Raw genomic sequence first — 24350 nt, 5'->3', positions numbered from 1 at the left:
CCTCTCTCTCTGTGTCTGCCCCCCTCCTCTCCACCTGTCCGTTCCTGCCCCTCTGTCTGTCCGTCTGTCCCCCCCCATGTCTGTCCCCCCCTCCCCACCTGTCCCTTCCCCACCCCTCTCTGTCTGTCCGTCCGTCCGTCCCCCCACCGCCCCGCCCCCGGAGCCCTGGCAGGCGGTGCAGGAGCCCGGAGCGGATCGATGGGGGCGAAGCCGGGCAGGTATCGGCGCTCGATTGGCCGCGCCTGGCGGCGAGCGGGGCCGCTCGGGATAGAGCGAGGAGCCCGGGAACCCGGGCCCCGCCCCCTCCCCCCGCGCCGCCGAGAGGAGACGGGGACGGGCCGGACCGGACCCACCCAGCCCCCGAACCAGGGGTGACCCCCCCGCCTGCCCGCAGCCAGCCCCCCCGGCGTGCGAACCCCCGAACCCGGGGTGACCCCCCCCTACTGCCCCTCCCCCAGCCAGCCCCCCCGGCGTGCGAACCCCCGAACCCGGGGTGACCCCCCATACTGCCCCTCCCCCAGCCAGCCCCCCCCGGCGTGCGAACCCCCGAACCCGGGGTGACCCCCCCCATACTGCCCCTCCCCCAGCCAGCCCCCCCCGGCGTGTGAACCCCGAACCTGGGGTGACCCCCCTACATCTGCCTGCCCCCCATACAGACTCCTGGGGTGCTCCCCTCCCCCATACAGCCCCCAGCTTGCCTACTCCCTCCCCTGGCCTGACCCCCTCCCCATACCCCATTCACACTCCTCCCCGGCTTGGCCTGAGCGCCCCCCTCCCATCCCGAGCTGCACCCTGCGTGGGGCTGGATGCTGCTGTAGCCCCCTACGATGGTAAGGGGGAGGGGCAGCACCCCCATGCAATCACTGGCAAAACCCCCTCCCCTCAACTCCCGTGGGGCTGCCGCACTTCTTCATCGCCATCTCTCTCTCCTTCCTTCCTGCAGAGAAGAAGCCTGGCCCCCAGCCAGCTGGCCAAGAGGAAGCCTGGGGGCGATGACTCGGAGGATGATGAGGACTGGCACCCCGAGGCGGTGAGCTCCGCACCCCCCTTCCCCTCTGTTGTCTGGCTGGCTAGAGGTCTGTTTCCAGTGCTGCTGCCCTTCCCGCTCCTGGGCTGGGCTGTAAGGGTAGCGCCTTCCCTTGGCGGGGCTGAGAAATGCATAGGACCTGCTTGTGTGCCCTCTCCCATGGACAGGCCCAGTTTTCTCAGTAGCCGCCACCTCCCGGGATGCTCAGCGGTGACGCTTTGGCCAACAGAGCACAGGTCCCAGCGCATGATGGGCAGGGCGTTCCCACGGTGGAGGGCTGGGATTATGGAATTCACGTCCACTGGAAATCGGGCTGAGCCAAAGGTGCTCCACTGTTAGACCAAGTGACAAGTCCCAGTTGTTTAGGCAGGTGTTTCTATAGACAAACAGTGAGACCCCAAACATGCTGACCCTGGGAATTTAGCCGTTGGCACCTGATCATCATTTTAAGAAAGCATTTATAAAGTCCCATGGAATTCAGTGGGTCTCCAGGGTCTGGTCCAAAGTTTAGATCCAGACTTCACTAGAGTTTGGGGATGTTTGGGTCAGGACCATATCTTAAAAGTCAAAGTATGTGTATCTCTGTAGAGTTGGTCTCTCTTCTTGGATAGAAACAACCCCCCGCCCTCCAGGAGAATCACTGGATGTGCTGGGGGAGGCTAAATGACCAGAAATATAGATTCATAGATTTTTTAAGGCCAGAAGGGACTATTGTGATCATCTAGTCTGACCCTGTGTATAACACAGGTCAGAGAACTTCACCCCGTGATTTCTGCATGAAATCCATAACTTCCGTTTGGGCTACAGAGCATATTGTTCAGAAAGATACCCTCCCTGGAGGGAGAGATGGTTTTGAATGGGATCATTATAAATCATTGACCTCTCTATGTATGTATGTATATGTATTTGTCTTGTCACTTTCCTGAGTGTCTAACATTCAGCTTGAAATTTGCAGCCCTTTCGCTTCCCTAATAAGAACTCTGATCAGGAGCCAATAGGGATGCTAAAAACCCTATAATCAGTGTGCTGGCCAGCATGAGGTGCTAACTTTTTTTCGTGAAGGAAGTTTGCTAACTGAAAACAAAACAAATGCATTTTTGCTGACCCATATTTCTGCTATGTGCACCCAAATACTGCATGGGGAGGGGTTAATGGATATATTCAGAATTAGAGGAGTATTTTAAACACATTCACGTCCAGGTAGGTAAAATTTTGGGCCCATCGACCTTGGCAGTGTCCTTACAATGGCAGTGAGTAATGATGTTCTGTTTTCAGACTTACTCAGCTGGCTGGCTTCATTGTCTGTGTGGTTAGATGCTTATAGAGCATGACGGTGATACATTTATCCTGCGTTGGTCTCTCCAAATCGTCCACAGCCTGTCCTGATTTTCTTTCTTAGACTCTAAAGAAGCGGAAAGCTGGCAGTGAGAGCCAGAGCTGGGAATGTTACGTGTCACCTTTCCGGAAACCGTTGGCCCCATTGACCAATCGACCTCACTGCCTTGATAGCAGCAAACATGTAAGTGGATCGCTCGAGGGCATATTGTCAGCACATGCCAATGAGTAGTTGCTCACTGTACATTTGTGATCAGAAGGGCTCACACCCTTCTATTAGGTTATACATCTTGGGCATGATCTGTACACGTGCACTTACGAAAACTCTCATTGAGTCAATGGGAATTCCACGTAATGAGGGCTTGCATGATTATTTATGTTATAGTAGCACCTAGAGGCCTCACCTGAATTTAGGGTCCCACTGGACCAGGCACTTTATTCATAATGAAGTTCACACAACTTCCCTATGGAAATATTCAGTGGTGCAGTCAAGTATTAGTGATGTATTTAAGCAAGAAGTTTATGATGCTAGGATGTTTAATCACATGAAGCGGTATTAGTCAGTTTCATGTTTTGGAGAGTCCAGAGGGAAAACATATTAAATATGACTTTAAAATATCTGGGACAGAAACATCAGTGGGAATTGGGAGCACTCACCACTTTGCAGGATTGGGGCCTTAGCAAATGGCTTCTTTGTCTGTTATGTAGCTATCTCTGATAGCAAATAACTTTAATGTATATTTTTCTTTCTCCATTCCTAGGAGGCATTTATCCGCAGCATTTTGTCAAAACCCTTCAAAATACCCATTCCAAATTATCAAGGTAAATGAAGGGGGTTTAACAGATCTGTATCAAATCTGCCTCCTGTGAAAAAGGTGACATTTTGGTTTTGTCAGACAGTGATATTTTCCTCCTTTTGTATGTGTTAGTTTGAACAGAAAAATATAGCCCCATTAGGGAAGCAGTCTTATTTCTTATTAATATTTAGTTTGGATAATCCTACATTTCAGTACTGGATTCTGTATTACGACGGTTACATATTTTACAAAGTACCATAGGCTTGCATACCATGTTACAGAACAAAACTGCGAGACAGGTTTCTGGCCCAAACAGTTTACAGTCTAAATCAGTGGTTCCCAAACTTGTTCCGCCGCTTGTGCAGGGAAAGCCCCTGGCGGGCCGGGCCGGTTTGTTTACCTGCCACGTCCGCAGGTTTGGCCGATCATGGCTCCCAGTGGCCTCAGTTCGCTGCTCCAGCCCAATGGGAGCTGCAGCTGCGATCGGCCGAACGTGTGGACGTGGCAGGTAAACAAACTGGCCCGGCCCGCCAGGGGCTTTCCCAGAACAAGCGGCGGAACAAGTCTGGGAACCACTGGTCTAAATAATACCCCCAATATCACTAACCGGAGGAACAATGTATGTGAAACCAATAAGCGTGCACCAGTTTTCTTTATACTTGGCTTGATACTTTAAGTCTCGGGGTGATCTTTTTAATAAGCTGTGTCTGATAGCTTCAGCTGTTCTTAAATATGTGGTGCACAAACTTCTGACTGGAACAAATGGGACCATTTTTTCTCCCTTGATTCAATAACAGGTCAACCAGTTTCACTCAAACTTTAGTCCAAATGTGGGGTTTTTATTAAATGAGACCAAGTATGGTAATTACCAGCCCAAAAGGAACTTATTTGATACAGTGGTTAGCAGCTGAAAAAGCAGGTTTGAAAGGAAGTTGGAATTAAGCCTTATTTGTAGAGGGTGTAGTATGTGTCTGCACAGCTTTTTTTTTATGGTGGGACTCACTAGATGGCGCTGTTATACATAGTCATCTTTTCTTAGCAGGGGAGCAGTGTGCAGTCTTTTAAGAGAAGCTGGATTGTTGTTTTGTGCTGAATGTTCTTTTGGGGGAGCTGTTGCAAGCAGCAGGAGATTATGCTTCATTTTAATCTCCCTAACTAGAGTCAATCCTTGGAGCAGAATTGCTTCCTGGGAACCAGGCACTGATGTTTGGGCAAGGATTTCTAAAGGAGAGGTTTCCCCGTGTGCTGTTTATGCCCACTTCTGTTCCATGACTGGTGTATCTGTGTAAATAAATTACACTAAGAAAATGCCCAGAATCCAAGTCACTAATTTCTACTCTTAACGGGAAGCTCACCTGCAAGGCCACAACACCTGCTACCGCATGGCAGAGGGGGATGACAGAACAGTAGATTATGTGATATCCTTCTAAGATATGGCAGTCCACTGTTAAATGCAGTGCTGTAAAGGTAGATGCTAATGGTCACATCCTACCCTGGGATAAATGCATGCAACTCCCACTGAGCTCTGAATTGGTTTCTGAGAGGAGGATTTGGGCCAGTGGTTTGTGAGATGCCTAGTTATATATTTACTGAACTCCTAGAACATACAGCCTTTGGCCCTGCTTGTCCTTATACAAGGCTAAGTTATGGCCTTGGAGAGCCTAGGGGCATCGTCAGCGCTCAAATGCTGTGGAAGTGCCTGTATTAGCTGTAATGCACCTGCAGCGCTGGCCGGGGAACGTAGTCAGCACCCCCATAGCTAGCTCAGAGTTACCCCGTGTGCAGAGGGGGTTGGGCTGTGACTGTGAACCTGCCCCCCCCAGAGCTCCCCCACACTTTGCACGCAGATTATTGCTGCCCCTGTGTGAGTGCAGTGGGGGACAGGGCTCCCTGCCCTCCCTCTCAGCGCACCCGTAGAGAGCCATCCATCAGCTGGCTCGTCGAGCACATCTAAGCTGCTGGTGCATGCAGCGTTGGCTTCCTCTTGAATCTGTATTCTGCCAGCATCACACCCGCACTGTAAACAGCGTGTTGAGCCTCCTCCTTCAGGGCAGTGGATTGTGTCTGAATTCTCACCCTTTTGCGCGGCTCAGTTTTTTCTGGGAGGAAGCAACTGGCATTCCTTTGAATCCTGCCTGTGATTGTTTTCAGGGTCACTGGGCTTGAGGGCCCTGGGCATCAAACGGACAGGGGTAAGGAGCGCTCTCCATGACCCTTTTGAAGAAGGGGCTCTGGTTCTTTATGAGCCCCCGCCGCTGAGTGCACACGACCAGCTGAAAATAGACAAGTGAGTTACCCACAAAGCAGGTATTGTAGCTCCAACCTCGTTGGCTAGTCTTCCGTTCCCAAAAGGCTCTGAACCTTGGGAATTTGGATCAGAACTTTGGAGTTAAATGTGGTTCTGAGCCTTGTGGCTCTGGAATGTCTCTAGCTTGTAGCAATAGTAACCAAAGGAAGGAACATATCCATCTTAGATCATTTGTGGTGTTCTACCCATGGGGTTGACTCGTGGGTAAGCCCAAGGCTCATTGTACACTTCAGTCCATTCCTAAGAGGGCTTTATTCCCTGTCAGTTGCACGTTTCAGTGCTCAGTCTGGATATGTCAACATTAAGGTACAAGCCAACCAAAATGAGGAACTAAAAACTGGATATTAGAATGGGAACCATCAGGCAACCTTACCTAGAGTGGTCACTGATGCTCCCATTGCAGGGATGAGGCTATCTTTGCTAACCACTGCTTCACTTCCAATAACAGTATGTCAGAGAGGTAGGATGGTCCAATGGTTAGGGCACTAGCCTAGCATTGGGGAGACCTGGATTCAAGTCCCTACTCTGCCATAGACTGCATTTGTGACTTTGGGCAAGTCAGTTATTCCCCCTCTGTACAATGGGAATAACAGCATTACCCTGCCTCACAGGAGTGTTGTGAGGATAACTACATTAAAGATTGTGAGGTGCTCAGGTGTTATGGTAATAAGTACCTAGGCTAGATATATCCTGCAACCTTCATCTAGGAGTTGCAGGATATTTCAGGTTAGCACTAATCTATGTCACAAAAGTACTCAAGTCACAGCATCTAGTCATAATGTGGCTGCCCTGTGACATGGTCACCACCCATTCCGGTATTGTGGTGGGTGCGGGCTCTGTATCTGAATTGTGTTCCAGCTTTGCATTCAGGGACACAATTACAACGTGGTTCCACCTAGACTGCAAAATGGCACTGTGGTGTTTAACTGTCGGGGCAACCATGTACCAAGTCCCTAACGTGGTTGATCTTTGCAAAGCAGAAAGGATTGCTAGCAGTCGCCTTCCTTGTGCCACTTACCATGAGTCCTCAGAACAGGAGTGAGCCAAAAAAGCCTGGACCAGGGCATTCATTCTACTCTCTCTCCTTTCTTGTTTGCCTCCTGCAGGGACAAAGTGCCAATCCATGTTGTGGTGGATCCCGTTCTCAGTCGCGTTTTACGGCCTCATCAGAGAGAAGTGAGTTTTGTGGGAAACTGCTTTGAGCCATCAGGAGTTCCTTAATCTCCACCTCAAGTGCTTAAACTTTACAGAGAATTCTGGGCAGATGGGTGGAGGGAGGATGTACAAAGCCAACCGCTACCTTCACTAGGAAGATCTGTTTCTAACTATAGTCATAGCAACTGCAGCTGAATGGATTTAAGATCATCCTTAAATATGCCAAAGGCCTGTTAGACCACAGAGATTGTTCCTCTGCTGTGGCACATTCCATTCCCCATACAAAAGTGCTGAGATATTGTGGGGTTGGGCCCTGTAAGAAACACTCAGATAGGTTCAGGGTCAGTTGGATGTTAAACTGATACTATGCTAGACCTTAGCCAAAAATCACTATAGGAGATCAATTAATGATTGTAATTTCCAAGTAATATTAGCTAGGATTCTGGCCTGCTATACACACATCTGATGTGTATGTGTTTATATTAGACTTACACGGTATCTATCTGTCTTGAAGTCAAGATATGTTCTCGCTCAACCACAAGTTATGGGCTTGATGCAGGAATCCCTTGGTTGAATCTCTGGCCTGTGTTATGCAGGAGGTCAGACTAGATGATCATACTTCTGGGCCTTAAAAATCTGTGAATCTACCTGCTTCCTGATGGTAATATTCCCCCACGTTATGTGTTACATCAGAAAAGTTACTGTCTAAAAATGACACCATCTCGCTCCACAGATCTGCTCCCAGTGTCAGACCTGCTCACTTTAGTTTTCATTACTTCAGTCTAGCCTCGCAGAGCCAAATGAGGTGGCTTCTGCACTAGCTCATGCATCATCAGTAGAACTGTAAGGAACAGACAGATCCTGCAAGGAACTCAGAATAGAGCACTACACAGAGCTCCTTGAGGCTTGGGACCTAAATTCCAATCTCTGTTTACCTTGAAGAATTTATACAGAGGTGTTCACCTGCAACACACCTCCATAGGGTTTGTATTAATAGTGTGGTATGCTAGTCAGGAAGAGCCCAGCTTGGCTTACAAAGCCCCCTGTGCCTAGTGCAACAGTCATTGTTTAGGATAGAACCACACGTCAAGGCCTTTTATCATTGCACGTTAACTTGTTTGACTCTCTAACCATAAATTATCTGCACAGCTTTGCTCTGAAATCTCTGTTCCTAAATGTCAGCTGTCAGTAATGTATTTGGATCCTGAGTCAGCCAGTGTAGCTGCGTGTATGCGTTTCAGTGAAAAATATCTCCTGTCCTAAATACCAGAACCAGCAAAACCCAGGGCTAATGTGTTAAAATAAAACAAAAAAACCCCACACAACAGGCTAGGTGCCTAATAAGCTGTTCAGGATCATAATGGATACAGGACATTATCAGCGGTAGACTTATAACCAGAGGCTGTATGGGTGCAACCTGTGAGTTTTTATGACCTTCCAAACTAAGTAGGGTCAAATTAGCTTTGTGCCTGGATGGGAGACCTGCAGGGGTTGGTTTAGGCAGCTCTGTAGCTTGTGTTCTCCTTTCTGAGTCAAAACTGGACCAGTCATGTAAGCCAGCACGGTGCTTGTCTCCAGCTGCATAGCTGGAGACACTCTCTTTCAGGAGAGATCCTGACCACTTGTCAGTAAGATCCCATGGCACTTTTTCTGAGGAGGGATGGTAGCCCCAGTGTCCGGGCCAAACTATATATTACCATCTTAGGTGTTCCTCATCTACCTGTCAGTGCAGTATGCAGGTGCTAGTCTGAGCAATCAAATTCTGCATGCCTAATGTCTCCCTTGTAATTTCAGTTGGATACTTCTTCACTTCCTGTCTCAAACTGGTGTGTAGCATTGCTATGCGTTGTTAACCAGTTGTATGGTTTGTCCGCCCCAGAGGTAGCTGCATTTCAGCAGCATCTCTGGGGATTCCTCTATATAGTTAGTATAGTGCTTCCAGTTCCTTTGTGCTGTGTACATCTGAGATACTGTGTATGATAACCTCAGACCCACAGTGCAGTGAGACTGCGTTACTGCACACGGCTTTCGTTCTGCATCCACAAGTCCATTCTAATCAACAAGCCCCCCCTTTTCATGCAGGGGGTGAAGTTCCTTTGGGAATGTGTCACGAGCCGGCGGATCCCTGGGAGCCATGGTTGCATAATGGCTGACGAGATGGGTCTGGGCAAGACCCTCCAGTGCATCACGCTGATGTGGACGCTGCTGCGTCAGAGTCCCGACAGCAAGCCTGAAATCGACAAGGCAATGGTGGTCTCTCCTTCCAGCCTGGTTAAAAACTGGTACAATGAAGTTGGCAAATGGCTCGGAGGAAGGATTCAGCCACTGGCCATCGACGGAGGCTCCAAAGACGAGATAGACCGTAAACTAGGTGTGGAGGCAACTACATGCAGCTGGCTTGTCTATCACTCAGTCTGTAGGGGAGTCTTCTAGCAGAAGGAAAAGACACTTCAACAGCTGATGTAAAGATCTAGGGCCTGAACCAAAGCCCACTGAATTCACTGGGGGTCTTTCCATTGACTTCAGTGGTCTTTGGCTCAGGCCCCTACATCTCTGTGTTGGTTCAGTGGATGATCTCCTGGTGTGCACCCCCCAATGAGATTCACATGGGTGTGTTTGGTTAGGGCGGTTTCTGAGCCTTCCTCTGCTGGAGAGCAGCCAGCGCAGGAAAGGGCAGGGGATGGGAGGCTGAGGGAGGGACCAAAGGGCGTTGAGTGGGAGGTAAAGGGAAGGGACGAGGCGATTAGCGGAAGAGGAGGAAGCAGAAGGCCTGCAGGGGAGGGAGCCACTGGAGAGAAGCGTCTCAGAATGCTAAAGGGGAAGTGTCTCAGATGGGTTTGTTTAGGGTCTGCTCAAAAGCAGTTGGAATAAATGGAAAGACTCCCCTGAACTTATCTTCTGCCTGGCTTTCAAATATTTTTCCATTCCCTGTGCCGCTCACGTCTTCCTCTTCCTTCCTGTAGCCGGTTTTATGAACCAGCGTGGCTTGCGAGTGCCTTCTCCCATCCTGATCATTTCCTACGAGACGTTCCGCCTTCACGCCGAAGTTCTCCAGAAGGGGAGCGTCGGGCTGGTCATATGTGACGAGGTACAGAGACGGCAGCTGGTGTTTCTTTAGTCCCGTGCTGAGCTTTTTCTGCTTTCATATGGAGAAATAATCAGAACGGCCTGGCAGCATTTGCATCCTTGTGTTGGAAGTGCTCTTGGTTGCTAGCCCACAAATGGAGTGTGTGATAATATCCAGCCCCAGGCACCTTTCAGCCAGAGCTTCCCGGGTGCTGTACAAAGGGCAGTCAGTAGCATTGTCCTCACTTCACAGATGGAGAAGCTGAGTTACAGATTGGCTAAATGACTTACCCAGGCTCATGCTGCAAGTCAGGTCTCATGACCCCCAATCCTTTGCTCTGACCACTAGATTATGCTGCCTCCCATATGTTGTATACATTGCGTGTATTATCAGGCTGGACCTGTGTCCCCCAAACAGTAGAAGGTCAAGTGTCGGCTGTGCTGACGACAACACAGTAAAGATTAGGGAACAAAGGGCCTGCTCCAAACGTCCATTGACATCCATGGAAGTTGGATCAGGACCTACTGGACTCTTGTGTCTGAGAAAGGATCTCTTTCCTGAGCACTGGGCTAGCAGGAGGAGCTGTAAGTGCGAATGCATGCCTGAAGGGGAGCCTCTGAGTGGTCTCCTAGCACTGCTAGGGGGATGGGGGGGCTGACGATACAGGGGGAGAACGTGTGAACAGGCAAGGTGAGTGATCCTTGCTTAGGCTAACGAGTTTGTACTCTCCAGGCGCTGGATTCTACTCGGCGAGGGCTGGATTTTTCGGGAGCTGCCTTCACACGAGTAAAATGCAGTTCCATTCAAACCTTTTGTTCTCCGATGCTGTGTATCGGTATCCAGCTTCACATTTGTGCTAGAGCTCCGTTTTCCTGAAGGGAAAACAAGCAAAGCAAGCCTGTGCCCAGCCCCAGACCAATGAGGAGCTTTACAGCACTCTGCCCATGCACTTACTACTTCCTCTGCCTCCCCTAGAGGAGTTTCATTGAATGCTAGTGACACTCGGTGGCTTGGTTCTGTATCCGCTGTAATGCAGACTGAGATGATCCTGAAAGTGGAGCACATTCTTTTCTATCTACGTATTTATACTGTGCCCCACCCCGTGGTATCTGGGCACCTTAATGTTTTGCCCTTGAGTAGCAACTTTCAGCCAAGGATCTTGCAGCAATTTACAAATAGCGATAAATTAACCATCCTGGCTATTGCTGGGAGCTAGGGGATATTGTTCCCATTTTAGAAAACGAAATGTTTGCTTAATTTGGGCCATATAATAATTATTATTAGGGTAGCACCTAGGGGTAGCACTAGTCATAGAGCAGGGCCTCGCAGTGCAGGTGCTGTATATACCCAGAACAGAGACAGTCCTGTCCTGAGAAACTTACAGTTCAAATAAATCAGCGTTGACAGAGATCTCTCAGACCTGCTTCCTCTCACCAAGTGCCATGGGATTTCCTGTTTGCTTTTTTTTTTCTTTTTAGGGTCACAGGCTGAAGAACTCTGAAAACCAAACATACCAGGCTCTGGACGGCTTAAACACACCACGGCGAGTTCTCATCTCAGGGACCCCCATTCAGAATGACCTGCTTGAATACTTCAGCTTGGTGCACTTCGTTAACTCGGGCATCCTAGGTAAGGAGCGTGACGGTGTTAACCCCTGTGCAGCTTATAGAACCATAAAAATGTAGGGCTTGAAGGGACCTTGAGAGATCATCAAGTCCAGGCCTCTGTGCTGAGGCAGGATCAGGTAAACCTAGACCATCCCTGGCAGGTGTTTATCCAACCTGCTCTTAAAAACCTTCAAGGAGGGAGAGTCCACAATTTCTCTTGGAAGCCTGTTCCAGAGCTTAATTACCCTTCAAGTTAGAATGTTTTTCCTAATATCTAACCTAAATCTCCCTTGCTACAAATTAAGCCCATTACTTCTTCTCCTGCCTTCAGTGGACCTGGAGAACAAGTGGTCATCGTCCTCATTATAACAGCCTTCAACATGTTGAAGACTGTTATCAAGACCCCCATCAGTCTTCTTTTCTCAAGACTAAACTGTGAATCAAGAGGCAGGTGGCCTATCTGGCAGGGACCTCCCCCAGCCACCAGTGCTGGAGAAGTTAGCAGCACTGGCCTTCGTGATGGCCCTGAACTGCAAAGTTCAAATGTGAATCTGAGCATTATCCTCGTTTATAGTACCTGTAGTCCAGTAGTGTCTAGTCACCAACTAGATTGGGCCCCAATGTGCTAGGTGCTGTACTCATTCGTAGTAACAAACAGTCCTTGCCCCCAAAGAACTTACAAGCTAAATAGAGTAGGCAGACAAAGGAAGGCTTAATTATGCCCATTTCACAGATGGGGAACCAAGACACAGACAGATAAAGGGACTTGCCGTGGGTCACAGGGGGATTGTGTGTCAGAGCTGGGAACTGAACATTGATCTGGAGTCCCAGCCTACTGCCTTAACCACAAGACCACCCTTCCTCTTGATTTCTTAGTCCAGTGGTGGTCACATCCAGGGTTTTGGTTTGGGACATCTTTGGGACAAAGATGAGGAAGCTTGTGAATCTGGGGTTCACCTCGTCACCCTATTTACAGGGGAAAGGAGAAAAGTGTTTGAACAGAGGCATGATTTGATTTGTTTCTTTTTCCTCCTTGCTGGCGGATCTAATGCTTCTTATGGCTGCTTCTGCAGATTAAAACATTCCGTCTCTGGGCTCCGTCTTGTGTCCAGTGCCCTTGGTAGTCCATGGTCTGGTTTATTTGAAGAGCAAAGCATATAACTAATCTGTTGGCATTTTATGTTCTCCACTGCATCAACAGGTTCAGATTGGCTCTGATGCTGTCTGGCAGGGAGGGCGAAGGCTTGTCCCAGAAAGGCCACATTCTGTTCAAGGGCAAGAATAAATAAACCAACCATAGATCAGTCTTTTATGTTTTGTTGTTATTCTGAGGGCCCTGGTCTCTTTGTTGTGAAACATAATGGCATGGCATTAAATCTATCCCTTCTTCATGCACAGAACTCTCTCCCCAGGCCAAGAGCAATATGTGGGCTGTGTCTGATTCTGCCTCCAGAATTTCATCAGAGGGAGGAAGGGATGGGGATAGAAGGTGTTTTTATTTCCTCTTCTTTTTCTCCATGAGTTTTGATTTGGCTTGGGGACTTAGCACAGGGCGGCAACGTGATCGATTGGCCCGTGTCTTCGGCAACTCATGGAACCTATTTGTGCCTCAGTTTCCCAAGCTATAATATGGGGCTAATACCTTTTGGGGGTTAGGGTTAATTATACTTGTAAAGTCTTTTGGGGATGGAAATGCTGTATAAATGTTAAATATTATTCTGTTGCTCACATTCACCAGCATTGTCTGAATTATTTCTGATGTGACAAGCTAGGGTTTACGTGTTAAAAGCTAGGGTTGAAGTGTTTCCATCCAGGGCCCACAACCCTCTGGCAGTGCCTGGGGTGGAGGGGAAATCCACTTTTCTGTCAAAGGCCCACATGCCTGCAGATGAGATGCTGTTGTAACATTTGACCTTTCCCCTCTGTTTTGGACAGGGACAGCGCAGGAGTTTAAAAAGCATTTTGAAATCCCTATCCTAAAAGGCAGGGATGCAGATGCAAGTGAAGCGGAGAGGCATAAAGGGGAGGAGCGACTCAAAGAACTGATCAGCATTGTGAACAGGTGAGTTCTAACATCCTCTCCCCAGAAAGCGAAGCATAAACCCCTTCCCACGTACAGCCATTTTTGAAGATTCCAGTACGGTGTCGGAACAAGTCCTGTTGCGAGTTTTGTGCATTGAATAGCTGATGAGTCAATAAAGCCCTATTAACACTAAGACATAAGGAATATATTTAATGTGCAGTTATACTCTGCAAAGGGATTGTCAGAATGACACTCATGGTTCCTGCTAATCCCAGTTCATCACCGTGTATTCAGATTACAAATCAAAGGACGATTTTTCTAATTGTCCCATGTTTCCAACTCCATCTGGTGCCTTAGCATCCCACTGTTTTCCTTCTGCTTCTTGCATCAACCCTTACGATAAAGATTTGACAACTAAGACGGCTGTCAACTCTCATGATGATACATGAGGCAGAACAGAACCCAGCTCACTCTCATAGCTGTGTTGGCTCTGTGGGGCTCACAAGAATAAACCATATTCATGCCAGTTAGGTAAGATGTTGTGGCACTAGGAGTAAATCTCTTGAGTATTATTAATACTTAGTTCTTATCTAGCATGTTTTGTCAGCTGATCTCAAAGTGTTTTACGAAGGAGGTCAGTATCATTATCCCCATTTTACAGATGGGGAAACTGAGGCACGGAGCAGGAAAATGACTTGCCCCAGGTCACCCAGCAGGCCAGTAGCAGAGCTAGGAATAGAACCCAGGACTCCTAAGTCCCAGTCAGTGTTCTGTCCACTCAGTGACACTGTAAGATGGTTTCATTTTTTTACACCGTTACTTTTCTGATTATGAATCGTAAGCAACCACGCTAACGAAATCTTTGACAGGTAACTGATTGACAGCAGAAGAGCCCTAACTAGAGTCTCCTCGGCATTCACAATGTTGCTGAAGTCTTGGTTCTATATAAGCTTTTGCAACCATTGCAAATGCCATAGAGCAGTTTATATTCACGGTCAATTTAATTTCACACGGTACGGCCGCTCTGCAAAATTGGCCATGACCTTGACACGGCCTGGCAGTAAAAAGGCTCAGTGAAACATGTGGCTGGGAGGGGTAGAAGGGACTCCTTATGATCCTGCGGGCCCCTGCTTTTGTTCATGGTGAAGGGGATTTGAAGCTGGTGCTCTGGGGTCTGTTCAGTCTCTCCTGCTTGGGGAGTTCCCCACTATCCCCCATTCAGTGTGCACACCCAGGTTTCAGTAACTCGCTCATCCTGGAATCATGATACAAAAGCAAGGAGAGAGGACACGGAGGTCAAAGATTAATTGAAATCAGTGGTGCCTATAGTCAAGGCAGCACATGAGAGAGAATGGTAGAACTGCACTGTGGAACACTTCCACAGCAGAGAACCCTCAGCCTAGAAACACCTGCCCCCGTCTGCATGTAGGACCCAAGAATACACCCATCCCGGCTGATCACACCTGCCAAGATAGAGGTGTGAAGCATTTTCTCAGGCACTGCGGGCCTAGATTGTAAGGGACTTGCACAGTCATGTTAGTCAGGGACAATACTGCAGTTCACCAGTGGCTTTTTGTTCTTCATGTCATCTGTGTTTCTAATCCCCATTTCCTTCATTGCAGATGTTTGATCAGGAGAACTTCAGATATCCTGTCCAAATACCTACCTGTGAAAATCGAGCAGGTGGTTTGCTGCAGGTATGGGACAGTTTGCCCAAATCAAGGACAGAAAAGAGAGAACAAAAGTAAAGGCTAAACTCACAAAAAATAGTCTTGACTTTCGGGTCTTGGATTTTAGTGGTGTCTCGTCATGGAATCTGTGTAGGACTAAGGCTCTCCCCAGAGAGAGGTGTGTTTCTGTGGCCCAAACAAACTATAGTAGAGATGGAGGAGGAAGATTGAGATCAGCTTGTGGATCTTCCCAGACCTGCCGCACTGTGCTAAGCCCCCTGTTCTGTTTCAGGCTGACACCTCTGCAGACTGAGCTGTACAAACACTTCCTGAAGCAAGCGAAGCCAGCCGAAGAGCTGAAGGAGGGGAAGATCAGCGTGTCGTCTCTCTCCTCCATCACGTCCCTGAAGAAGCTCTGTAACCGTGAGTGAGAGGTTGATTTAATGCTATTATTGTATTATCTACAGAGCATTGGATGCAGAGCTTCACGAAACACTTAAGCCCAGCTCTCTGCTCCAAAGAGCTTGTAATGTAATGACTCCATCTGATGCAACTCCCTGTATAAATCACCCCCACATCTGGAGAGCTGGAACTAGACCCTTGAGCCTCCTGACTCTCACAGGTCGCTGTCACTTGACCCAAAAGAGATTTCCTGTGGCTAGGAGTGCTAAGAGGTCCAGCCACTATAGGGCAACATTGCTTCACTCAAATACAGCCAGCAGTAGGGTGGTGGGGAATTTTTTTGACTAAAGATTTTGTCATTGAAAAATTCCAATTCGTTGAGATAGAAACTGTTTGTGAAGCAGGGTTGGTTCTGATGACTCCCCCGACACGGAATGTTTTTGGGGAAAAAATTTTGAAAATGTCTAAACCAAATATTCTGTTTTTCTGGTTCAAAACGACTTTTTCTTTTGAAACTTTCATTAATGAAAAAAAGGTCGAAATCAAAAGGAAACATTTCGATTGAGTTGAACCAAAAACCTTTTTTGGTTTTTTGGTTCTCAAAAAAATTTTGAGATTTTGATTTTTCTTCGCCATTTTGGGTGGGAAGAATTTTTAAACTCTCAAGAATATTTGCAGAACAGAAAACCCGTTTCCTGCCCAGCCCTACGCGGTAGGTACATCATGACAAGGATGTACCCACTCAGCCCCAGGCTCTCAGAGACACTGTCGGAGATCCTGCAGAAGTAGGTGCTGAGCTGGGAAAGGATGGAGAAAATTTGATGGCTAGAGAATGGGAGACAGTTCTCAGCAGAAGGGGTGGCATACCGGAGAGGAGCAAAACTACAGGTGGGAGAAGGAAACCAGAGCCAGGTAGGTGGAGGAGAGGCGAGAGGGGGTGCTGGGCGAGACAAGGGTACAACTGTAGGCAGGGAAGAGTTGTGATGCCATTGAAGTGAGGATGAGGAGGTTGAACTTGATGCAGAGGAAGAGGGGAAGCCAACCAGGGTCATTTAGAACCCAGTCCTGCTTCCATTGAAATTGGTGCTAGAACTCCAGTGGATGCAAAGTTAGAGCCCTAATCACCATTGCCATGCTCTTCTGTGGCGCCCTCTGGAGGCAGCTGCTTCCTTCCCTGGTGCTGCTCTTTCACACAACTGACCCTTTTCCTGGGGTGGGGGAAGACCCAGGAGGTTGTCAGCTTGCTTTATGGAAACAGCAAGCTGCTGTGAGGCGTGCAGGTGATTTTTGGGTCCATAACTGGATTGGGCTTCTAGAGAAAGAGGAAGACAATGCAGAGGGACCAATGTACTGCTGCTCTGCAGCCTCTTGGCTAAGAACCGTTGTAGTATTCGATCGGTATCTTGTACTTCCTGCGTCTGGAGACTCTCCTGGCCTTCGAGGGTAATGGACTCTGTCAGGGTTCCTTCCCTGCTCTGAACTCTAGGGTACAGATGCAAGACCCCCTAAGCTTATTCTTACCAGCTTAGGTTAAAAACTTCCCCAAGGTACAAACTTTGCCTTGGCCTTGAACCGTATGCTGCCACCACCAAGCGTTTTAAACAAAGAACAGGGAAAGAGCCCACTTGGAGACGTCTTCCCCCCAAAATATCCCCCCAAGCCCTACACCCCCTTTCCTGGGGAAGGCTTGATAAAAATCCTCACCCATTGGTACAGGTGAACACGGACCCAAACCCTTGGATCTTAAGAACAATGAAAAATCAATCAGGATCTTAAAAAAGAAGAATTTTAATTAAAGAAAAGGTAAAAGAATCACCTCTGTAAAATCAGGATGGTAAATACCTTACAGGGTAATCAAAACAGAGAATCCCTCTAGGCAAAACCTTAAGTTACAAAAAGACACAAAAACAGAAATGTACATTCCCTCCAGCACAGCTTATTTTACCAGCCATTACACAAAAGAAAATCTAACTCATTTTCTAACTAGATTACTTACTAACTTAACAGGAGTTGGAAGGCTTGGATTTCTGATCTGTTCCCGGCAAAAGCATCACACAGACAGACAGACAACTCTTTGTCCCGTCCCGTCTCTTCCCCCCACCCCCCAGATTTGAAAGTATCTTGTCCCCTCACTGGTCATTTTGGATCAGGTGCCAGCAGCGAGGTTACCTTAGCTTCTTAACCCTTTACATGTGAAAGGGTTTTGCCTCTGGCCAGGAGAGATTTTATAGCACTGTGTACAGAAAGGTGGTTACCAGACTCCATATGAGACATCTACAAATTCTGTGACCCGAGCAATATCAGTGCCGCATAGTGATTTTTACCAACCTGTTATGGTGACCAGTTAGTGTAATACAAGGGTCTGGCAAGAGAACCATGCATTACTACTGCTGCTAGGTGCAACAGAAAGTCCTTTGTAAACGGAGCTACCTGCTGTGGGTCTCCCTGAGGCCCACCCACAGAAAATGCTTTAAGCTGGTTATTTTCCCCAGTACGTGATCCGTGATTCTGTTGGAGCTCTTGGGTTTTCCCCTGATGTCTCCCAGCTTTAACCTCCATCCTTCTGGCCAGATTGGAATGCACGTGCTCCTTACAGAGCCCATCAGTGCTGCTCCTCAGCTGACCTGAGAGGTGGTCATTTAGCAATGCCAAACTCTCCTTCCTTTTGCCTTGGGAGCACGGTCATCATGCAACTCCCTGGCTGCTGAGTGTTTGAAGGAGTGATCCTGGCAGTAGGATATGAAGTAAGATTGGGGAGGGAGGAAGCTGTAGCAGCAGATCTGGGAGCCAGATGGACAGGCCAGTGGGGGTGGGTGACTCTCATCCTGCGTTTATATGTAACTATACAGTCAGTACATTGACAAGGACGCAGTCATCTTGGTGCCATCGCAGTCATGCTTCCCTCCTCAGGGGGGAGCTCTGCAAACTTCAAAGCCACAGTGGTTTCCAGATTTTGTTTGTTCTTCAGACCCTGCCCTGATCTACGAGAAGTGTGTGGAGGAGGAGGAAGGGTTTGCAGGAGCACTGGAATTGTTCCCTACTGGCTACAGTCCCAAGTCCCTGGAGCCCCAGCTGTCAGGTAACCACACTGTAACTCTGCTGTGTGAATTGATTGCTTGAGAGAGGGTGGCCCCCTGCAACAGGGAGCATGGAATCTTATGCATGACCAGGGATACTTTGGGGTGACCTCTTAGGAAGAGGCTGATCTTGTGTACATCTCTGCATGTGTCCTTTCTAACCCAGTTAATACTCACTTCATCTGTAGATCTCAAAGCATTTTATAGAGGTGGGTAAATATTTTCCCCATTATTCAGATAAGGAAACTGAGGTACACAGCAATTAAGTAGCTTGCCCAAGGTCACAGAGAGGCAAAGCTAGGAATAGAGCCCAGGTCTCCTGACTGATAGTCCAATGCTCTGTCCACTGGACTGTGCTGCCTCCCTACATATTGGCAATGGGATGTTTTTAACAACATGTTCACTTTTCTTCCTTCCAGGAAAGATGCTGGTGTTGGACTACATCCTGGCTGTGACTAGAAGCACCAGCAATGACAAGGTAGTCCTGGTCTCCAATTACACCCAAACACTGGACCTCTTTGAGAAGCTCTGCAGGACTAGGAGGTTTGTCATTGGTTTTACTGATGTAACTATTGCAGGACTATACTTGGAACATAAACCTTAGCCTCAGGTGGCTGTTCTTTAGGTTTTTCCCTGCAAGACCTCCTGTTCTGAACTCTAGCCTCAGAGGGAGGCCCTGGAAATGGAACTAAATGTGACCCATCAGGTCTGGCTTCCAGGGTGAGTCAGCAGAACAGTTCTGTCCATTTCTATAGAGGCCTACAGCGTGACACTCAAACACAAGGCCATTTGCAGAACTGTTTCTGTTCTTCTTGGGTTTTATCATTGTAAAATCAGGGCTATTAAAAGGCTATGATGATCTGATCCCATTAACCATCCTGTTGTCCTGTGACAGGTATTTATATGTCCGACTGGATGGCACCATGTCCATTAAAAAGAGAGCAAAGATCGTAGAGCGGTTTAACAGCCTCTCGGTAAGTAGAGCTTCCCGGACCCGTCATTGGTCCTGCCAGTCTTCGCAGGTGTGATCATGTGACAGCTGGCAGGGATTTAATCTAAGTATGTCTTGCCCCACAGAGCCCTGAGTTTGTCTTCATGTTGAGCAGCAAAGCAGGTGGCTGCGGCTTGAACTTGATTGGGGCAAACAGACTCATCATGTTCGACCCAGACTGGAATCCGGCCAATGACGAACAAGCCATGGCTCGAGTGTGGCGAGACGGCCAGAAGAAGACCTGCTACATCTACAGGTTGCTCTCAGTGAGTCCGGAGTTACCTTTTAACCCTGTCGAGACATGGATTATAGTCTAGTCTGCAGTTGATTATACTGTAGAATAATTGACCTTGCAACTGGAAAGAGACGCTGTGGCTTAGAACCTTGTAGTGTCTGTAGCCATGTGGCGTGGATTGCACTTGATTACATCAGGCCTCAAATCTTCTGCCATGGAAGCCAATGAGAGTTAAGCCATTGATTTCAATGGGATTGCTTTTGGGCCCTGGCTCTTTAATGGTGGCTGGCTTATGGGGAAATAGAAGTGACCGAAGCTTTATAAATAAGACATGAATCTTTTGTGGCAGGGTATAGACGTGGCTGTTGGCAGGGCACCATATTCCCATAATTGTAGTAGATCCCTACAGCTGCTCCCATAGATGTGCTCCCATTGGTTGTTATGAACGAAAACCCCCGCCCCCCTCCCCCATTGAAAGGGTGTTGGAATTCCTACATGCCTGTTCTCAGGGGTATCCGTGCAACTGTGATACCGCAGCCCACAAGGCCCAGGACTGCCATACTAACTGGGCTGATGGCAGAATCTGCGAGTCCCTATTCAGAGCTTTAACCACTCCCTCTCCTCTGCCAGCCACCCCCGTGGCACAGCATTGCCCTCCACAGCCACTGCGTTCCCACCAGCAGGGCCCTTGGGACCATGCCGCTGAAGGGGAATCTCTAGCAGCAGTTCCAAACCCTGGTGTCATCGTGTAGCAGTTGTGTACTCTGATTGGTTTTCCTGCATGTCGCCTCTTTACTGCAGCCTGCGGCCGCATCAGCTCATGTTGTGATCGTGTCACGTCGCAAGATAAGCGGGATTGGGCTGGGTCAGTGCTGGTAGCCCTCTGAGGGCACTGCATGAGGTAGTGGTGATGATGCGTCCCTTGGATTCTGTACTGAACCTGTGCCCCCAGCAAGATGGCTCTGGGCAGCTGGAGGAGGTGGAATTGAACCTCTGGCCAGTAAAGACCCCATGGTACTTTTTATACAGATAAAGGCTTAATCCCAGCGTACTGGCCAGATCCCAGTTTTAGCCTTCTCCATGCTGCCCTTAATCCCACTGGCCGTCCTCTCTCATAGACAGGAACAATTGAGGAGAAGATTTTCCAGCGTCAGACCCACAAGAAGGCACTCAGCAGCTGCGTGGTGGATGAGGAGCAGGATGTGGAGAGGCACTTCTCGCTAGGGGAGCTGAAGGAGCTGTTCACGTTGAACGAGACCACAGCCAGTGATACCCATGACAAGTACGTTTATAAACACTGATGGGTTAGGAGAGCCAATGACCATGGCATAAACAGGGCTGACTTCATGACTAACACAGAGGCTGTAGGTGGAGATGCAAGCCCTCTGGTTCGCTGAGAACTTCTTAGTGAACCATTCAGGCTCGTGAAGTTATTGATCTGCTGATTCAGAAGTTGCTGGTACAGCAGGAAGATAATTATATTACACAGAATGTCTCATTAGTAGATTTCAAAGCACTTCATGATCTTTAATGGATTTATTCTCATAACGCTCCTGTGAGGCAAGGCAGGGCTATTATCCGCATTGTACAAAGGGGAAACTGAGGCACAGAGACGCTATGTGACTAACTGAAGGTCCCATGGGAAATCTGTGTCAGAGCAGGGAATTAAACCTGGGACCCTCACATCCTAGGTTAGTGCCCTAACCAAGTGACCGTCTTCCTCTCTATTGATGGGGAGGGAGAGGAGAGGAGAGTGTCTAGGGTGGACTTCCATTTCCAACACTCCATAAATCATAAGGAAACGGACACTTCCTACTCACCCTCTCATTTTGTCATGGAAGTTTCTATTATCGGACAAGTACTCAAACCACCCCTGCTGATGCATCCACCTACATCCTTGGGAGGGTGAGAGGCTGTAAGATATCACGGGGAAGTGAAAGTTATTTTTAATTTCCCAAAGCTTTTCAAGCACAGAAAGTCCAGGGATGGAAGATCCCTATTTGATCATCTGCTCCTTCTTTCCCCCCCGCCCCCAACACTGTAAGATTGTTACCCATTGTGCATTTAACAAATGGCTTGTCTGGTTTTAAATGCACAGTGGGGCATCCACCACTTCCCTTGGGAGGCCAGTCGACGTTCATTGCCATAGGTAGTGATTCCAAACCAAGAACAATTTTATATACAAACTGACAATTCACCCTGTGTAAATGTATGAAAATCAGATCCTTCCTTTGTTATCTGCCGAGTCCTGAGTTCAGGATTCCTTATTTAAAACCCGCTCCACCATAACCACTTAAAACAGCTGTGCTGGGCTGAGAGATTGTGATGTCCTTAGGTGTGATGCAAGGGAATTACCAAAGTATGTAGGTCCTGGAAGGTAAAAGGATGATTTTGTAAACTGACTTGTAATTCAAGTCTACACACATGCTCTGTTTCTGACCTAGGATTTTACAGGTGATTAGGTTTGAGGTCTTACTGCTCTGAGTAAACTAAAGAGAGTATTGTTTACCTTCTAAATGAAGCACTTTCTCAACTCCCTTTGGAGCCACTGCTGGTTTCATGTAGTTCACCTCTTTTCCCATGATTTGCCTGAATTTGGATGGATTTTATTATAACACTTTCATTGTATGTATAAACGTTCACATGTGGAGCCTAGGGTGCTTTGAAAATAAAAGCCCAGATTTTCCAAATGGAATCATGGTAACCAAGAAAGACTAAATGACCAGTCACGTGTCTCCGGTCATTTGTACATGCTGTTATGGTACGTGTGCACGCAGATTAGACACTTGATTTTGCCTGGGCTTTTTGTTGGGCCGATTGTTAGACAAATGGGAACTGGCTAACCCAAATGTTGATGAAGTGCACTCTGGTCGTTGATGCCATCTCCATTAATTGTACACCCTTTCGCCCAAATCTGAAACGCTAGGATTCTGTACCTAGCCCAGCAGGTGTAGAATGTGCCCTGGTCCTCACCTTTGTGTTTTACCATCTTTGTGTTTTAGGATTAAGTGTCGCCGCTGTGTGAATGGCCACCAGGTAAAGCCTCCTCCTGAAGGCTCTGACTGCACCTCTGACCTCTCCCAGTGGAACCACTGTGCTGACAAGCGTGGGCTCCAGGACTCTGTGCTGAAGGCCACATGGGATGCTGCTGTCAGCTTCACGTTCCATCACCATTCCCACGAGGAGCAGCGAGGGATTCCCTGACGATGCGTCTCCGATGGTGGGGGTGAGGGAAGGCTCCTGTGGAAGTCAATCAAGCTCACTTCAATCACTTTCAAAGCAGAGGTCTGATAATGCAGCCTGTGCTGTTATCTGGATCCAGAACGGTGGTTCTGTTTTCTTCCACCAAGAAATTGGTAGGTCTTGAGCAAATTGTTAAACTGTACGTGGGACAGCAGGAAGCACGAGGTATTATCTGTGCCACTCTTGTGTCTATAACGTGTACTGGAGAAAGAGCTGTTTGGCTTGTGAAGCGATGTGCTTCAGTCTAACTTAGGACCTATTGTAATAGCGTCAAGCCATAACCCGTTCTGCATCTGTGAGAGCACACGCAAGATCCAGTTCACACTTTGTATCGTCTTTTTATTTACCTAAGTCGCATTACAAAAAAACAAGTTCCATCTTCATGTGTAGGTTAATTCCTGGCTGCAGATCTGGTTTTCCGTGTGCAGCTACCACCTACTCAAGATTTTTTTCTCAGAGCCACAGTTTACAGTCTAGATAGTGAATGCATAGGCACTGATGAGATCTGGAATCAGCCGGCAGTGTTTACCTATATTATGTAGTAGACAGCTCTGGGAAATATCATCATTCATCTCAAGATCAATCCAACTTAAGCCATTTTTGAAAAACTTGGGTCTAAATGACTTGTGCTTCTGGATGGCCCAGTCTGAGACACCTCCCAAGGGCCTGATTTTCAGAAAGCGCATCAGTCAGGCCCCATTAAAATCACTCTTCGCTTTGAAAATCTTGGCGGAAACAACTCTCTAATTTGTGTTGGCATCATTTTAGCAAGATCATTTTTCTACAATGCAGTAAAAGAATAGTCCCTAATGTACCAAAATTTCTACTCAACTATATTTTAAAAAATAAAGTTGCTGAAGGACAAGCAAACTGTTCTGTTTAAAACATTTTTATAAAATAAGTGTATGCATTAAATCAATACAAGTTAACAAAAGCAGGGCCTAAGAAAGGACTTCCCTCCAAGGGTAAAATGGTTGCAAGCAAAAGCTTTTTGTTGTACTGAATGGTCTCGTGCAATGGGGATCTCTGTATTGGCCAAAAATAAGAAGGGCCAGTGCACTGGCTTTGTTTAGGCTTTTATTTTCTAGTCACGAGGGTGAGTGGGTTCAGGGTAGTTTTTGTTCCAAGCACAATATGAAAGATTGAGCCAGAGCTGTTCCTGGAATGCTGCAGTAACTGCAAGATTCCAGCAGACATTACTAACCATTCAACAGTAGCTTAAAGTCCTCAGAGTCCTGCTGTACGGTGAGTAAGAATGTTGTTTTAAATGTGTCGTGTTCAGTGGGCTAGAACCAGGTGAGATGCTCCTCCCTCCCCCGTCTTTATTCCTTTTGTTTATAGCCTCACTGTTGCTGAGTTTGTTTCCTTAATTGAGTCGCACCATGAAAGGGATGTGATCAATTCTCCCTTGCT

General features: G+C 47.8%; 1 protein-coding gene across 1 annotated transcript; it reads left to right on the top strand.

Moving 5' to 3' along the window:
- Positions 1–293: 293 nt before the first annotated feature.
- Positions 294–23807, top strand: RAD54L (RAD54 like). The gene is made up of 18 exons (XM_073357830.1): positions 294–830; positions 944–1030; positions 2427–2546; positions 3124–3184; positions 5311–5446; positions 6574–6643; positions 8705–8993; positions 9586–9710; positions 11168–11318; positions 13232–13358; positions 14942–15016; positions 15282–15412; positions 18360–18470; positions 18888–19011; positions 19364–19442; positions 19546–19725; positions 20813–20976; positions 22697–23807. Exons 1-18 carry the CDS (start codon positions 828–830, stop codon positions 22896–22898), a joined length of 2235 nt encoding a protein of 744 aa, XP_073213931.1. The 5' UTR covers positions 294–827; the 3' UTR covers positions 22899–23807.
- The last annotated feature ends 543 nt before the right edge of the window (positions 23808–24350 follow it).

The sequence above is a fragment of the Lepidochelys kempii genome, chromosome 8 (genome assembly GCF_965140265.1).
Source record: "Lepidochelys kempii isolate rLepKem1 chromosome 8, rLepKem1.hap2, whole genome shotgun sequence".
NCBI lineage: Eukaryota > Metazoa > Chordata > Testudines > Cheloniidae > Lepidochelys > Lepidochelys kempii.
This window is presented reverse-complemented; position numbering and strand designations above follow the sequence as displayed.

Coding starts and splice junctions, on each gene's coding strand:
- RAD54L (XM_073357830.1), top strand. Junction 3,185..5,310: donor ACCCATTCCAAATTATCAAG/GTAAATGAAGGG, acceptor GATTGTTTTCAG/GGTCACTGGGCTTGAGGGCC. Junction 19,443..19,545: donor AGCGGTTTAACAGCCTCTCG/GTAAGTAGAGCT, acceptor CTTGCCCCACAG/AGCCCTGAGTTTGTCTTCAT.